An 18,047-nucleotide genomic window follows, 5' to 3' on the forward strand; every position below is an offset into this window, starting at 1 on the left:
CTCATCCCCGAACCTCTCCTCAGAACCCTCCCCTGCCCCAACAGGACATGCCTTCCCTTCCCTTCCAAGTGCTCTGCAGCTGACCCCGCCCACCATGGTACCTGGAGATGCACCTGCCTTGTGGGCAGACCAGCCTCCTCACTCCCACACGAAGCTTCCCTGCACTGCCCTCCCTGGGCCGGTGCTTCCAGGGTCCTTCTGCTCTCCTCCGACCCTCTACCCAAACCTCCCTCTCCACCCAAACCTTCCTCATTCCGGAGGTTTTCTAACCACGAAGCCCGTCCCTAGTTCTCCCAGGGGGGCAGCTCTGTGGCACTGAGGACAGTGCAGGGGGACATGGGAGAGGCTCTCCTAGGGTAAGGGGCAGCCAGTCACGTGTCAATTTGACCAGCTTGTGGCCCACGGAGACAGTCAGCGCGGCTCTGCCCCCTCCACGCGGCTCTGGGAAAGCCTTGGAATCAGAGCCCCCAAATCCACACCAGCCTCGGGGCCTTGGCTTCTGAGTTACGCCCAGGCTCACAGCACCACGAGGACCACGGAGGGCTCTGTAACCAACCCCCTGCTGGCCAGACCTGCCAGGACTGAAAGGCCGCAGGGCGGCTGGGCCCGGTGGTCCACACACACACAGTTGGGTGCAGCCAGAGTGATACCCTTCTCCCTTAACCCTGTAGGCCCAGGGCTGCTTCCATGGCTGCAGGTCCCTCTTCTCCTTCCATCTCCTCCAGCGTGGCTGAGCCTGTGTGGCTGGGTGGGAGGGCAGCAAGGGGCTTTGGAGCAGCTTCCCCTGACAGCCGTCCCGTCCTCCCAGACCCTATCTTGTCAACGCTCTGGAGTTGACCAGGCCCAGAAACTGGCCACAGGCTCGTCCTGAAGGCTGACCACAGGGGGATGGAGTGGGATGGTTCCGTCCTGTGCTACCAGCATCACTCGCCTACCGCACCCCCACCTCTGGAGACTCTGCTCAGTCAGGCCCCTGTTCCCCTCTCCTTCCTGAGATGGACGCATGAATCGCCACTGTTGGATCCTGAACAAGGAGCTGGTTTCTGGTTGATTACTTCTCTGGATGGTGAGCTCACCACCTGCTGGTAGCCCATCCCACCTCTGGACTGGTGAGATTCTTAGGAAGTCTTCCTCTGCACTGCATCACCCAGACAGACACACAGCCGACCACAATATCTACAAAAGGGGCCACCCACAGCCCCTCACCAGGTACCTCACTGACCCTGCCTGTGGTTCTAGGGGATTTTGAACGCTCTCTGTGACTTGGCTATCCCTGGGTGGCTCCAGGACGTCACCAGTCTCCATGGCTGACAGCAGATAGCCCCAGCCCCTCCCTGGTGTCCGCCATCCCCAGGCCGCCCCCTTCCCCACGTACCAGCCCGGTGAGCTGTTCCCGCAGGCCCCGGATGTCATCCTTGAGTTTCTGCTCCTTGATCCGCCACTCGGCCTTGTGGACCTCGCGGCTCAGGTCCCTCTCAGGCCCTGGGGAGTGGCGATTGGCCTCCAGAAGCAACACACGCAGTTCGTTCAGGCTCCTGGAGGGGGCGGGGGGCGCACAGAACACCTGCACTCACATGGGCCCCTCTCCTCCCACGCTCCGCAATTTGCCAAGTGCCTGGCGACTGGCCACCCTGAGGGGGGACGCTGGCTACTAAGACAGCATCTGTGCCAGGAGGGGCCAGAGAGGAAATACAAGGCCCGAAACCATCCAACCACAACCCGAGAGGGGCCAGGATTCGGGGATGGTACGGTCAAGAGGACTTAGCCTTTCTTAGAATGATTTTGAAGTTTTTTTAAAAAAAGAGAATATTTGGAAGTTTGGGATTAGCAAATGCAAACTATTATATAGATAAACAACAAGGTCCTACTGTAGAGCACAGGGAACTATATTCAATATCCTGTGATAAACCATAATGGAAAACAATATGAAAAAGAATGTATATGCACGTATAACTGAATCACTTGGCTGTAGAGCAGAAATCAACACAACATTGTAAATCAACTATACTTCCATAAAATAAATTTAAAAAAGAGAATATAGTATTTGTTTAATTAAAAACTAAATAATAGAGAAGTAGAAATATAATGTACATATGAAACTTATATAATGTTATAAATCAATGTTATCTCAAAATAAAAAATAATAATAAAGTTAAATTAAAAAAACATTTATCCAAGAGAGCTCATGTGGCAAGACATTTTAAATGCCTGATGTCAAATAAGTTTTATTTCCTATGTCAACTCTTAATCAACTGGCAGTAGCTGCCTGGAGTACTGTGGTGAGAACGATTCTGGGCTTTGCAGAAAAAGAGTGCAGTGATCAAGTAGCAATGTCTTCCATGGGCACAGCACGGGAGAAAAGGACACACACCTTCTAAGCTCTTTCCCTTGCTTGCATCTACTATAGAGGAGGGGAAAACTCCCTCTCTAGGTGGCCATGGGTAGTTGAGAACAAAGTGGAAGTCTGCTGGCACTGACCCTTTCCCTTTCCTCCTTCTTCCTGCTAGGAATGATGGCTCCTGATGGCTGGAGCTTCAGCAGCCACCTTGCAACCATGAGGGAGAGTCTAGCAGAACCCAAGAGAACAAAGGTGTTGGCACTGATATCTTGAGCCACTGAACCAAATGCCAGCTACAGCTACCTCCAGATTTCTTGTTATGTGAGGAAAATAAATCTCTACTTGTTTAATCTGCTGATCTCCCACTCCCATCCTAAGTACCACAGAAGCATGGAGGAGCTCACGGTGGCCTACATCAACCAAGAAGAGCTTCAAGGAAGAGGTGGTGGGAATCCTCAATAATTTTTAAGAGTTTCAAGGAGTCCCTGGGCCCAGGATGCTTGGGAACCACTAAGCTTTCCTATAAGCTCTGCTTGGAGAACTGTGTTAAGAAGGATTCTGAGGCTTCATCGGAGCTTAGCAGTGCACGGTATGGTGATCATCGGTGATGCCAGCCATCTGTCCACCGGGTCTATCCCTGCCCCGCCTCGGGAGAAGACTGGCTAATATTAACTGGGTGGAGTGAGGGTCAGGCAGGTCTGAACACACAGCCCACGGCTGACTCACCGCTCCTTCCTGAGCAGCTCCTGGCTGATGAGAACCAGCTGGCCCGAGGCGTCATGGGTCTTCCGGGACACGGCCTCCAGCTCCACCTCCAAGCGCCGCTTCTCCTTCTGGAGGGCATCCACCTTCTTCTCTCCCGACCTGCACTTGCTCTCCAGTGCTAAGGGCCAGCCGGCAGGGCAAGGAGGGAGAGCGCTGGGATCACCGTGGGAATCTATCCCACCTGGGGGCCAAGGCCCGGGCAAGGAGCAGGTTTCCCAGGGGTCACAGGGACACACTTCACTGAGTGGGCCTCTCTCGTCCTGTAGGGCCAGGCAGCGAGGGGCCGAGAACAGCTACTATGAAAAGCAGACCAAAGCTCCCACACAGTAGCCGGGCCCTCTGGTGTCAGGAAAGCAGTCCACCCTTCCCGAGACAGGGCCCGGGTATTTACACTGTTGCCTGGACAAGGAAAAGCTAAAATTTCACCTTGGCCCCGGAGGAATCTGAGGTCAACTGACCTTTGTCGGGACCAATTATGCCACGTGAACGTGATGGGAACTGGATAGGAGTGGGGGTGGGAACCATTTCCCAGGATGGGGGCCGTCTCATGGACACCACCAATGGCATTCTGGCGGACAAGAAGCAGGGCCAGTTTGTCACCAAGTCACAAATTCCAGACCCCCCCGTCTCTCCCCAGTCTCCCCTCTGGCCTCATTCTCCCTGTGCCTTGCTTTCTGCTCTGGCCAAAGACCTTCTCCCTGATTCTGGAATCCTGGTATTTCTTCTAGGGGCTGGTGCACAAATACTGTATCAAAAGGTAGAGAGACTGAAACCCAAGAGTCTTCAAGCCCAGAAAGTGAGAACTAGCGATGCAGCTTCAGAACACAGGGAACACAGACCTGGCTCTGAGGAGAGAAGCTGGCTGGGGCCCCCAATTCTATTATGGACCGAGTGTGGGCTACTGCTCCCCATTCACTGCTGTCCAGGTGGAAGCCCAGTGCATGTGAACTGGGCCAGGCCGCCTTCTCCTCAAGGCAGAGTGGGGGAGGGCACCCTGACGCAGTACCACCCACCCCCTGCTGGACTGGCACACGGCCCAAAGAAAGCTCCCCGCATCTGCCTTGAAGGAGGGAGACTTACCACTTACTTGGGCCCTGAGCATCTCGGTCTGGGATGTTAAGGCTGTCACCTCTTTGTCCCTCTTGTTCAGCTTGTCCTGCAGGCCTGGGGTGAAGGGAGAGATGAGGGGCCATCAATACTCCAGGGCCAACACCGCGGTCCAGTGGGTGAGGGGGTGGCCCTTCCATCAAAACCCTAAAATGGGGCCACACTTGGCCTCAGGAGTCCAAGTTCTTCCTCATTCCAGTGGTCCCTCTGGGTAACCCACCCTGAAGAAGAGGCACCAATACTATGTGGTCTTGGGCAACTTAACTCTCAAGAGTCTCAGCTTCCTCAAGTGAAGAATGGGGATAGTAATGGTGCCCAGGTCACTTGGCCATGTGCATTCAATACTGGACAGCCTCAGAACAGTCATGAAAAAGATTCACGGAAAGTGCTAGAAAGTAGTAACTTTCTGTAAGTTAATTTATAAATCTGACATGATACCAATAAAAATACCAGCCAGATTGTAATTTTTGTGGAGCTAGATAAACTGATTCTAAAATCGCTTGGAAAAAGTAAGCAAGGCTAGCCAAGAGAGTCTGGCAAAAAACTTCTTCAAAGAGTTAAACACACAATTACTATATGACTTAACAATTCTGCTCCTAAGTATATACCCCAAAGAGCTGAAAACAGGTACTCAACAAGTACCTGCGCATGCAGCGCTATTCACAAGAGCCAAAAGGTGGAAGCAACCCAAATGCCCATCGACAGGTGAATGGACAAGCAAAATGCGGCGATGCATACGATGCCAACATTACTCAGCTATAAACAGGAATGAAACACTGACATGTGCTATAGCACAGATGAATCTTGAATATATTATGCCTAGTGAAATAAACCAGACATAAAAGGCCACATATTGTATGGTTCTATCTATATGAAACATCAAGAATGGGCAAATCCACAGAGACAGAAAGCAGACTAGCAGCTGTCAGCAGCCGCAGTGAGGAGAAAGTAGACAGTGACTGATACTGTATATGCGTCTTCCTCTTGGAGTGACGAAAAGGTCTGGCAACTACATAGAGGAGGCGGTTGCACGAAACTGTGAATGTATTAACGCCCCTGAATTGTTTGCTTTAAAATGGTTAATTTTATTTTACGTTAATTTTAATTACGTTAATTTTGTCTCGATTAAAAAAAAAAAAAAAGAATGGCCGAGAGAATTTTGGAAAACCAGAACAGGAAGACTAGCCCTGCCAGTAACTGAAATATACACAAAGCTTCAAAACACTGTAGAAATGGCACATGAAGAGACAGACAAGTCATTGGAAAGGAATCGGAAGTCTAGAAATAGAGCCAATTACCCGATGGAATTTAAAGATGGTCAATATGGTTAATTCAAATCAGTGGAGGCAGGAGATGAGGTTTTCAAAAATGGTACTGGCATAAGTGGGTACTCTTGGGAAATAGAAATAAAAATGGATCCTTACCTCACACCTTATAGAAGAGAGAATTCTAGATGGATCAGAGATTTAAACATAGAAAATGGAACTTAAAAGGTACTAGAGGAAACCATGGAATACATTTTAAAAATAATAAACCCAGGGGCTTCCCTGGTGGCGCAGTGGTTGAGAGTCCGCCTGCCGATGCCGGGGACATGGGTTCGTGCCCCGGTCCGGGAAGATCCCACATGCTGCGGAGCGGCTGGGCCCGTGAGCCATGGCCGCTGAGCCTGCGCGTCCGGAGCCTGTGCTCCGCAACGGGAGAGGCCACAACAGTGAGAGGCCCGCATAGAGCAAAAAAAAAAAAAAAAAAAATGAGCTGAGCCTTGGGAATTCCCTGGCAGTCCAGTGGTTAGGACCCTGCGCTTTCACTGCCGATGGCCCGGGTTGAGCCTGATGGAGGGCAAGGTAATTTCCTGCAGCAGGGTTTGTAACAGACAAAAACTGGAAACAAGCCGTGATCCATCAGCTAAATACACGACGGTAGCTCCACACGATGGAATATTCTGCACCATACAAAAGAATGTGGTGACAGGGAGCAGTCTCCAAGATCCATTATTAAATGGGCAAAAAGAAGTAAGGGGCCCGAAGGAGTTCCCTCGTGGTCTAGTGGTTAGGATTCCACACTTTCACTGCCGTGGCCCAGGTTCAATCCCTGGTCAGGGAACTGAGATCCCGCAAACCGCATGGCGTGGCCAAAAAAAAGAGTAAGGGGCCCGAATAGTGTGGGAAGTGTGGCACCATCTGTGTTACCTCTGTGCTTGTATGTGCATAAACCATCTCTGGAAAAGAGACATGAGTTGGCCAACATCGTGCCTTTGCGGAGGGAACTAGGTAGGGGATAGAGGATGCTTCACCATATGCCCTTTGAACAATCTGAACTTTATACCTATTTTAAAAATAACAAAACCAAACATACAATCAGGTTCTCAATAAACTGAGCCTCCGCCCTCTTCCCCTGGTGGGTGAGTGGCTGGTGCATGCAGTAGGCGGCTCTCACCAATCGCCAGGTGATGCAAAACAAAGCAGGACCCAGCTCAGAGGCAGAACCGCCCAGCCTTTCCCCATAGCCCCGCATCTCATCCGGCCCAGCGGCCACTCACCCTCCACAGTCTCCTTCATCCTCGTCTTCTCCCCTGAAATGTCGTTGGACTCAATCATCTGAAAGGAGAGCCTGGTAAGGGGGACACTCGTCTCCCCCTCTCGGCCCTCAGCCCCAGCCAGCCCACCTCTCCCCAATTCAAGGAAACTCTCAGGGGCTCGATGAAGCAGGGGGCACAGATGTCCTTGGGCTAGCTTCCCTGACAAGAGGACCCCCTCTGCTCCCAGGGCCCCGGAAGGCTGTTTATGTAGCTTCCACGTGATCACCTCCTACCCTTTCCTTCGTGCAAACGCCTATTATATTAAACAGATGTCTCCTTCCCTGGGATGCCTACAGAGATTGGTCCTGGGACTCTGTCTCCACCATCATCCAGAGGCAAGACTCCCGGCCTTGGTTCCTGTCCATAAAGCAAGAATTGACCGCCATGGGGCAGCATGTGCAGGGCACGCACCAGGGTCGGCTCCTGGAGGGACTTCAAGAAATGCTACTTCTTTTCTCTCTAACACATCTTTAAAAAAAAATAAATCCAGAAGCCAAAGAAGAAAAGATCAACCAAGGAAAAAAGAAATCTGCGTGGCAAACATCAGCAGGCTCCTTGCTGCCTTTCGGTAGAAGTTTCTGGACTCCTGCCCAAGCTGGCTGTCCCCTGAGCCTGCAGTTTGCCAGATTCTAGCACTGCATACCAGGGAAGCACAGACCTGAGCAGGCAGTCACCTCCATCCACCTGCCCCTCATACTTCTGCTCATACATCCCAAGCCCTGCTTTAGTTTCAGTCTGTTGCGATTAACTAAGCTTCCTAGATCTTTATTTACACACACTGCAGGGAGAATGAGGCACACACTAAAATTTTTCCAAATTCCCGTACTTACTACACGAGACCAAAACTTGAGTTGTCCCTGGACTTAAACCTTTGAATCTGGGAGGCATGTGGGTCCACACCAAGTCCCCACGTGTGTGGAAATCAAGAGATGGGTATTCCTGAGATCACCACCCACTCCTTGGCAGGCCATCCTGTGGAACCACAGCAGCCCCAAACCTCCCCTGCTAAGGAGTCCAGGTCCTGGGGTCCCAGGCCTGACGCTCCTTGCCTGAGCGGCCAATCAGGTCATGCGTACACAGCTAACCTGAGGATCTTCCTTTTCTCTCTGCCCAGCATCCTGGGAGAGCACTTGCTGGTCCCTCCCTGGGAGAAGGGGGCAGAAAGGCCGGTGCAGTGGGACCTCAAGGTGTGACACGGGCAGAGCTCCTTTTACAAAAAAAGGCACCCCCTGTACGTGGAACTCCTGAATACTTGTGGCTCAATTGTTAAATGCTGGTTTAAGTGTACAAAGGGAACCAGAAGCTCAGGAACCCCCATGGCTAATAAAAAGGCAACGGTCTTGCTGCTAGCTGTCCTATCGTGTAAGATTTGACTTTGTCATCCCGGGCACCCCCTGCTGGCCCTTAGGCAGTGGGGCTGGACGCAAGCTCTGCCACTGATGGACAAGAAGACCTGGGAAAGGTACTCTGCCTCGGAATCTCAGTTTGCTCGTCTATGAAACGAAGCCTATATGGACCTCGAAGGAGTCCAGGTAAGATAGGGCATCGTAGGGCCCGCACCCGGTGTGGTGCCCAGAGCCACTCATAAGGCCCTTCCTGCCCCCGCCGGAGCACACGCCCAGGCTACCCGGGGTCTTGGCCTCCCCAGCATGCTCAGCTGGGGCTTCTAGATTTGGAGCGAAGCTGATTCCAATGGCAGCAGCCTCTCCGGGGTCCCGCTCCAGGGACCACCCCACTCTTAGGAAAGCGGCTCAGTCTCATCAGGACCAGCAGGTGGGGGCCGCCCTCGGGTCCCCTAGGTCGGTGCTCGCCTTGGAGATGGGCAGGGTTTGCCCTCCACACGTCTGCCAGCCCAGTGCCAGTGCATCTGGTACTGGTGCCTTGGGGAGGCCCAGGAGCCCGCACAGGAGGACGTGTCTGGGGACTGGGAAGAAGGCCGTTCCCTGTGCCTAGATACACATCTCTCCAGGCCTGGCCTGTGGGGACCCAGCCAGGTCAGCTCAGACCGCCTTGGGGCCCCACAGTCACCCGGGCCTGCTGCCCTTCTAATGGAAGGACCTCCTCCTCTGAGCCAGGTGCCCTCCGATCTCGCACGGCGTGCTCCTGGGGGCAACGAGGACGCTTCCCTGGACTGGAAATAAAAGGTCAGTAGATGCCTAGACCCTCCCCAGCCAGGCCCTCGAGCCCGGACCGCTGCCGTCCGTGGTCCCCGCACAGCCAGGCAGGAGGGGTGGCCGCCTACGTTGGTGTGCTGGGTCGAACACAGGGACTCGACAGCCTGGAGTCTGTTTTCAGTGACCAGAAGCTTCTCCCGCAGCCTGTCGGCCTCCTGCTTGCTCTGGGCCTCCGAGCGCTGCAGCAGCTCATAATCTAGCATCTTCTTCTCGGCCAGGGAGATCTGCTCCTTGAGGAACGCAATGGCCTGCGCCTGGCCCCGGTACTCCACGTCCAGCTTCTCCAGCTCACGCCCCCGCAGCTCGGCGTCGCGGCACCGGTCCTGGGCCTCCTGCAGCTCCAGCCGGTGCTGGCTGGCCTGCACCTCCAGCTGGGCCCGCCAGTGCTGTTGCAGCCCGGCCAGCTCCTCCTGGGCCTCTTGCAGCTTCTGCCGCAGGCCCTCTTTCTCCTTCACGTGCATGGCCGTCTCGATGTCGTGCTTGGCCCGCAAGTTGCCCAGCTCCAGCTGGTGCTCCATCTTGATGCCCTCCATCACGGCCTTCAGCTCCCCGATCTCCTTCTGCTGGGCACCTGGGCTCGAGTTCAGGGTGGCCTTGAGGTCCTCCAGGGACTTCTGGTGGTCCAAGGCCAGCGAGTCCAGCTTGGACTTCCAGTTGTCCATGAGCCCCATGTTCTCGCTGGTGGCCTGCTGGACCTTGGCCTTGAGGTCCACCACCTCCTGCGCGTACTTCTCGTTGGCCGCCCGCAGCTTCTCCACCTCCGCCTGGTAGGCCCTCAGCGCCTTCTCGTACTTGTCCCTCAACATGCCGCTCTCCCTCTGGTGCTCCTGGCTGGCGGACAGCAGCCGCTCCCGCAGCCGCAGGGTCTCGGCGGCCTCGGGGTGATCGGCGGGTGGCGGGCCGGAGTGTAGCAGGCACTGCTGCAGCTCCTGGATCTCCCCGCGCCGCAGGCTCAGCTCCTCCTCCAGCTGCAGCACCCGTGACTTCTCGGCCACCGTGGTCAGCTACCGGGAGAGAGGGAGACCAGGGTCAGCGGGCCGGCTGGAGGGCACGGGGGAAGGCCGTGAGAAGGGAAGGATGCCCCACTCCACCTGGGTGCCGCCCTGCCCACCGCAGCTCCCAGGGAGGCTTCCCCGGCTTGTGTCCCGGTGACTCGGGGACTCCCTGGTCCCCGCTGCTCTAGGCGGTTTGGGAAAAATCGGTGGCAAAAGGAAACCATCTATTTGAGGTTATGGCTTTCTTCAAGTTCATGTTATTTTTAAAGGGCAGACACAACAGAGGGAATTCTGTACTATCCTGCTCTAGCAAAGTTCCAGCCGGAATGAGCTGATTCACAGAGAGGCCTTCTGGAGGAGGTGGCCAAAGAAGGGTCCGGTTTAATGTTTAACGCAGAAGAAAACAACAAAAAAAAGAATGCTCCCAGACCCTCCTTCTGATGGAAAACTCTGAGATCAGAGGCTCCACCCACCAGAAACCTACTTCGACCGTGTCAGTGATCACAGGTTTGGGTGCAATACATTTGAAAGTTTTAAATCTTTTACAAGCTTAAGAAATTTGTTTCTGAAGGTGACCTTTAGTTCAATAAACCTGCTTTTGTTTTTCTAATCAGGTTGAGCCCTAGAGAAAGATGCCTTGGTGTGGAGGGCTCCAGCCTGTCAACCGTGACTGGGTCGGTTTCTTCAAGCAGACTCCGTGTACATGCATGCGTACTGCACACGCAGTCACCTGGCAAAGGCCGGTGTGTGGACAGGGACCCGTGTGTGTGTCTCCAGACGCTCACGGGCACACACGTGCTCACTCGTGTACTGAGGCCGACCTGCGGAAACCAGTGGTCGCCCACCCTACGCCCACAGCCTGTGTACGGTGGGTTCCCCAATCTCTGCTCTGTGCTTGCTTAACTCTATGGCCGGGGGAACTGCAGCTGGGCTGTCCGCTGGGCTGACCAGCTGTTTGGATGTGTGCCTGCATGGGGGCCCAGCCCCCGGGGCACGCATGATGGGCGTGGAGGGGCTAGCGGGGTCTGGAGACTGGACTTAGAACCATGCCCTGGGAATCAGGGGGCACTTCACTCCCACGCAGAGCTTTCCCTGGCCCGGGAACCACTCACACCCTGGGGCTGACACCGAGTCTCATGCCCTGGGAACACCCCACTCCCTCGAAGGCCCACCACTGCCCCAGGTCCTTCAGGTTGGCCCCGCATGCCATTCTATTTAAGACCCTCCAGGCTAAAGAAACCTGGATCCACAGTCTCCCAACCTCTGCCTTCCCCAGCCTGGGGAGAAGGGAGGCATGGATAGGTTGGCCACAGAAGGGGCAGAATGTTCCCAAGAGCCCCCGATTTCTGAACAAGACAAAGCACGGTCATGGCAATGCAATGGTGGGGGGGGGGGCGGGGGAGGCTCGCACAGAACACTCCCAGCCAGTGGGTCCACGAGCTGGGGAGCAAAGTCCCAGAGAACCAAGACCCCCTCCTCTGAACAAGCATCACATGGCCACGGAGCATAAAAGCACGTTCCTAAACCTCCCTAGAAGGGGTGCAAAAGGAAAAAAAAAAAAAGTGAGGAGAGCGGCCAGAGAGAGAGAAAATAATAAAAACAGGGCAGCTGAAGGGGCGTCAGCAGGCAAAGGCGCTGGTGGCAGGAGGTGGCGGCGGTTACCCTGTTGTCGGCTAATTCTCGGAGCAGCCGCTCGGCCTGCGCCTTCTCCAGTAGCAGGTGTTTCTCCAGCTCGCCAATGCGCGCGTGCTCCAGCTGCGTCTGGGTCTGGTCCACCCGGGGCGGGTGGCGAGGTGGGGACAGGAGAGAGGGGCACAGGGACAGGAAGCCGGAGGAAGAGAGAAAAAGAGAGAGAGAGGCAGGTCATCTTCTGTGCACAAGGCAGGAGAGCAGGTGAAGGAAAGAGAGGAGGTCTGGGGAGGCGGGGCGGGGTGGGCCTGCTGCCCGCCCCTCACTGTGTCCCCGCTGGGTGTGTTTAAGGGCAGAGCACAGACTGCAGCAACCCTGCCCAAGCCGGCCCCTGGAAGGGGCGACAACGGGCACCGGGATCCCTTCTGTCACCCCCAGGTGGCCCTCCCCCTTGCAGCTCCGGGGCAGGAGCCAAAGCCTGCTCCCCCCGCCCACATCGGGAAGCCTAGGGCTGTTTCTCATTTTAGGCACAGAATCCTGCATACAGGAAGCCCCCGTAAATGACCCCAGGATTCCTGGCCCCCAGGCCTGTCTTAAAGGTCAAAGAACCGACTGAATGGGAGGTTTTCAAATATACCCATACGGTCAGGATTCTCCCGGCCAGGCCTCCTTAGCGGAGGCCGGACTAGGCCTCCCACCGCCCTGCCCCAAACCCGGCCCCAGCACTGCCCACTCCCCAGGCCCCGCCGAGGACGCCCGGCCTCCCGAAAGCACAAGAGCACTTTTGTCCCTGCCTCACAACACCCGCTTCACACACTGACAAAGCCCGACATTCTCAGGGCATCCAGGCTGGCATTTGGATTTCCCCTAAGAGATCTGCGAGGGCAGCAGAAGGCTGAAGGCCCAGGGTATCCAGAGGGGTCTGGACACCAAGCTCTCCATAGGGAGAAGCCAGGGTCTTCTGTCTGCATCCTCCCGCGCATCCCGTCATCACCAAGGAGAGACGAGGTGAGAGCAAATCTGAGCGGCAGTTCAGGAGAGGCAGGGCTTAGCACCGTAGCCTATTGTGTGAAAACCAAGAATACGCCCGACACGGGCAAGGGTAATGGTGACGGTGTAGACTCACAGTATCGTCCCGGAAATACTCGTGCAGTTCAAGAGCTATAGAGACCTTTATGTCCTCTGGCCCGTGATCATATTCCTGTGAATTTTCCTAAAGGAACAAATGTGTCTTCTCTCTCTCCCCCCAAGAGGGCAGCATGCCCCAGTGCTAAAATACAGCCCTGCTCGGTCTCTTCCAGAAAATTACAGGCTGACGGTGGTGCCTCAACCCCAGCCTTGCAGGGGCCGTGTCACCTTGCTCCTCCTCTGATGACAGGCACAGTGACCCTGCCCGGGACCCACACTACACACAGCCTGATCACAAATACCATACCTGTGGCCCCAAGGGCAAGAAAAGCCTCCAGCATCACAATTTCATGGGCAACTTCATTTGGTAGCCCCTACAAAAGGACCCTTCACTCTGACTTTCAGAACTCCCAGCCTCCTGGTCCATGGGGGCACAGGAGAACCCATAGGAGCTTGGGGCGGGGGGAGAGCCCCTGAAGCCTAGATTTTAGGTGAGATGGACGACCTGGGAGGATGTAATTTCTGTCTTACGTGCCAACTTTAGAACCCAAGCCCCGCCCCTCCCACCCCCCCCAACACGGGGTATCTCGGTTATCTCCCTATCTCACAGTGGCCACTCCAGGGGGTAGACCTCAGGCTCAGAATCATCCAGCAACTTGGGGCAGCAGGAGCCCTAAACCTCAGACTTCCAGATTCTAGAGCCAGGGCCTCCCTACCCCCAAACCAGCCTGACTCCACGGAGGGGAGACATAGACTTCCAGCAGCAACACGGAGCAGTGACGGAAGCTCCTGAAGCGGGGGACTCCCTGTGTCCCTGCCCCCATCCAAATCCCAGAAGCTCGGTGAAGCCTGGCCTGAGCCCTTGACCTACAGCTTTCCCCCTTCTCCTTGCACGCACGGTGTCTACCCCACTCCAAAGCACAAAGTTACTGCCTTGGGACGCCCCTCGGATAACAGAAGGCTGCTATTATTAATTGGGGAGGAGTCTCCCCAACTGCACCAGTGGCTCCTGAAGGCCAGAGGCACGTCGCCCCTCTTAATCTCCCTCCAGGCCTTGAGCTGCATAGCCAGTTCTCAACAAATAGCTGATTCTGACTTCTGACTCTTCCCCTTACAATGGGTGTTCCCATGCCAAGGAAAAATAACACCGAGGTGCTATTTGATTCACAAAACAATAACACAAACCCCTGGATGATAAAACAACAGCAAAACCCCAGTATCTTCAAGTCTAAAGTAGCTGCCTGATGTCCCCACCAGGGGGGCAGAAGGGAGTGGCACACGTTTTCATTAGGCAACATGAGGCCACGCCCATTCAAGAACCACAAAACATGTCCCCGGCCTGTTTTCCAGAAGCATCTCACCACGTTGTGCCCTGCTCTGGCATCGGGGACAGGAAGGAGAGCAAGACAGACAGGGGCCCGCCCAAGGGGCTTACATCTGGGGAGGGATGCAAACAATACATGACCAGTGAGGACCATTTCAGACTGTGACTTGGCCTAGGAACAGAGCAAGGAGGATGAGGCAAAATCAAGGAGGCAGAGAAGGGCTCTCTGAGAAATACAATTTAATGGGAGACCTGCAGGAAAAGCAGGAACCGGCTGACCAGGGCAGGGGTGGAGGAGAAACGAGTGTTTCAGGCAGAGGAACCAGCACGTGTGGAAGCTCAGACAGAGCATGGGGTGCTCTAGCTCAGACAGGAGCCCCACACACCTGGAGCAGGGCTGGGTCCCCAGGGTCGTCCCTGGGCTACAGAGCCCGGCTTTTATCTAGAGTAGCGCCACCAGATGTGTGAGCAGGGAAGGGGCAGGATCTGATTTATGTTTTCAAGAGATTTGGTCATATGCTGTCTGCAGGTTGCTTCAGAATAACCTGAGAGAGGGCTGTGGATGGCGGTGACACAAGAGTGGCCAGGAGCTGATCATCGTTGAAGCTGGGCGATGGGTAAATGGAAGTGCATCATACCATCCTCTCTACTTATGTTAAAAATTTTTCCCAATGTTAAAAAATTTTAAAGATTCTTTTTTGAAGGCTATCTGGCTTCAGTGTGGACCAAGAGAGGAAACACAGGGGCCAAACAGAGGGGTAACTTGTCCCAGGTCACCCACTGTGACCTGGTCCAGGAAGGTGGCGGCGGGGATGAAGACAATTTTGGAGGCAAGGTCAAGTGGGTTTCTGGTGGAAGGACGAGGGAAAGAGAAGGTTCAAGATGAATTTTAGCTGTGGGGCCTGAGCAACCGTGTGGATTGTGGGGTTAATTACTGAGATGGGAAGGAAAAGGGGGGTGCGTGGTGAAGGGGAGGCAGGAACAAACGGAGAGATCTGTCTGGGGCACGTTACATGTGGGGGGTGCTGTCCTGGGCTGAAGAGCATCTCCCCAAATTTCATGTCCACCTGGAACCTCAGAATGTGACCTCGTTTTGAATAGGGTCTTTGCACATGGAAGTAGTTACGATGACATCATACTGGGTTAAGGTGGGTCTGATGACTAGTGTCCTTATGAGAAGGTCACGGGAAGAGACACAGGAACACACAGGGAGGAAGGCCACGTGACGACAGAGGCAGTGATGAGGCGACAAGCCGAGGAACACCAGTGGCTTCCAGCCATCCTACCAGAGCTGGGAGAGAGGCATGGGACTGACCATGTCCACACCTTGATTTCAGACTTGTGGCCTCCAGCACTGTGAGAGCATAAATGTGTGCTGTCTGAAGCCACTGAATTGTGGTCGTTTTTTCCTGAAGCCCCAGGAACTACTACAGGTAGCTGTCACTTGCTCTTCCTGGTGGGGATGTCCAGTGGGTATACTGGCGTGGAGCTCAGGGGAGGACCAAGGGAATCGTGGGCTTATAAAGGGCATTAATGCCACAGACTGGACGCTCTCAGGGAGAGTGTAGACTGAGACTGAGCCCCTGGACACGCCAACATTCAAGGTCAGGAAGGAGGTGAGAGGTGGGAATGGGGCACCTTGGGTAGCTGGGGGAGTGAGGACAGGAGGACAAGCAGAGAACTGGGGTGACATAGCCGGAGGGGGACCAGAAGCTCAAGGATGTATTCTGGGTTTTAATTTTGACTTTTAAGACAGGTGAGGATGAGAGGGACTTTTGCCTTCTGGTTGCCTGAATATAGTCACAATAAAAACAGCAGCAACGGGGCTCTACTGCCCTTGGCCTGAATTAGTTGTCTGTCACTGTCTGCCCCACCCCCACGCCTCTCCCAGCCAAGGCTGATTGGATCTGGGCTGGACACCTGATCCAAAGCCGGCCAGCCCATTGGCTAGCCTGGGGCCAATCAGATTCTCTCAAGAGGACAGCTGGGAGACAGTGGGTGCTGGAGGCTGGGCGGATCCAGGAGGATGGGTGTGGGGAGAAGGGAGCAGATGTGCCAGGAGACTTGCAGACACGGTGACAGACAGAAAGACTGACCATGAGTCATGAGAAGAGGGAGGCCCCTCAGTGTGGGAGAATAGGCTTCATTTCTTTTTTTTTTTTTTTTTTAAATTTATTTATTTATTTTTGGCCGCGCGAGTTCCTCACTGTTATGCGAGGTCGCGGCGAGGGGGGGCTAGTCTTCGCTGAGGTGCGCAGGCTTCTCTTGTTGCGGAGCACGGGCTCCAGGCACACTGGTCTCAGTAGTTGTGGCACACGGGCTCAATAGCTGTGGCACTAGGGCCTAGTTGCTCCTTGGCATGCGGGATCTTCCCGGAGCAGGGCCCGAACCCATGTCCCCTGCATTGGCAGGCGGACTCCCAGCCACTGTGCCACCAGGGAAGTCCCTAGGCTTCATTTCTGATGCTGTTCCTCCTTCTGGTTCCCTGAACTGCCTGCCACTGGGGCTGTGAGACTTCCCTGCAGCCTTTCAGTAACCCCCGGATGACTGGAGTTAGCGGGAGGGGTCTCTGTTCTTTGCAACCACAGGTGCTTTTCCCAGAAGCCCCCCCCCCCCCCCCCCCCCGCCCAGCCTCTGCAGGAGGGCAGCCGCCCAGCAGGAGAGCCTGCTAAACATAACCACATGACCTGCCCCCTTGGCTAAGACGGAAACGTACACTGGAACACCCTGATACCAGGCTGGGGTCCCTACACCAGGTTGTGCCCCAGTATCCATCCCTTAAGCTCAGGCAGCAAAACCCGCCTCAACAGGGGCAGCTGTCCGTGACCCTAGGTCACACATGTCTCTCCCCGAGCCGTGGTCATCCAGGGACAGGACAGCCATGCGCACAATTTTGCTGGATGTTGGAAGTCATAGGGGTCTTAACACGGCTTTGTCACGAAATCAGAAACCGTGATTTCCCATTGGAGCTCAGGCATGATCTAGTGCAGTGATTCCCAAAGTATGGTCCCCAGACCAGCATCACCTGGCAACTTGTTAGAAATGCAGATTCTCGGGGCCCACCCAGACCTACCGAACGGCCACTCAGGCCAGGGCCCAGCATGTCGTGTCTGAACACACCCTCTAGGTGATGAATTCTCAAGTCTGAGAATCACTGACCTAGTTCAACCTCCTCATTTTACAGAGGAGCAAACAGAGGCCCAGGGAAAGGAAGAGGCTGCCCAAGGCCAATTAGGGCCAGGACCAGAGTGTGGAGAGGGACTGAACTGACTGCCCCCTGCCCCATCTGACGATTCTGGGAGTCCTTGTCTTTCGTCACCTCCCAGGGAGCAGGAAGGGTCTCAGTGGAAAGGCACTCCTGCCCACCCAACTGTGAGCAGGCCTAGTGAGCCCCGTGGTCTCCAGATGATTTGGTGAGGGGGGCTAGTGTTTGTCTTGGGGGGCAGGGATCCTTAAGTGCTTTACTCATCGATGCGAGCATCCTTCATCCCTCAGCTCAGAAAAGGTGGGTTGGATTGCAGAGTGAGAGTGAAAGGTCCAGACCCCTCGTCCAGGTGCTATAACTGAGGAGGCGCTGTAACTGGCCATTCTTCCGGGCTGGATGCAGGAGTCAGGAGTCCTGGGTCCTGGTCCCACTGGCTGCTGACTTGTTCCATGACTGGAAGGGTCCCTTTGCCTTTCTGAACCTGTTTTCCCGTCTATAAATTCTGTGACTCAACCATTTGGCTATTTCCAGCCAAAATTTTACGTGGAATTCAAGACGAACAAAGGGCCCAGGGAACACCTTTAGGGCTACTGCCCAAGAAAGAAGGGACGGGGGAGCCTGGCCACTATGTCCTCAGGCCCAGCTCTGTGGATGCCTTGGGTCCATTCCACCCAGCTGCTGACACAGGAAGCATGGCCCCTTTGGGGCTCCTGGAGCTGCGCCATTCCCACTTCTGACACCTGAGTCTCTCATGACCGCCACCTCCCCCCGGGGTATGATCTTTGACCCTTCCCCATTTCTTCC

At 55.0% G+C, this 18,047-nt stretch overlaps 1 protein-coding gene across 6 annotated transcripts in view; it reads right to left on the reverse strand.

The window, feature by feature from the left end:
• Positions 1–18,047, reverse strand: part of CLIP2 (CAP-Gly domain containing linker protein 2) — a 77,149-nt gene that overhangs the window by 6,854 nt on the left and 52,248 nt on the right. For 2 of the 6 annotated variants that reach the window (XM_032604166.1, XM_032604165.1), the window contains exons 9-14: positions 11,620–11,724; positions 9,031–9,966; positions 6,750–6,807; positions 4,184–4,267; positions 3,065–3,221; positions 1,376–1,535 (exon numbers count right to left, since the gene is read on the reverse strand). In XM_032604166.1, the coding sequence (XP_032460057.1) occupies positions 1,376–1,535; positions 3,065–3,221; positions 4,184–4,267; positions 6,750–6,807; positions 9,031–9,966; positions 11,620–11,724 (1,500 nt within the window). The other 4 variants (XM_032604169.1, XM_032604167.1, XM_032604168.1 and 1 more) reach the window with 4 other exon arrangements.

The sequence above is a fragment of the Phocoena sinus genome, chromosome 15 (genome assembly GCF_008692025.1).
Source record: "Phocoena sinus isolate mPhoSin1 chromosome 15, mPhoSin1.pri, whole genome shotgun sequence".
Classification (NCBI taxonomy): domain Eukaryota; kingdom Metazoa; phylum Chordata; class Mammalia; order Artiodactyla; family Phocoenidae; genus Phocoena; species Phocoena sinus.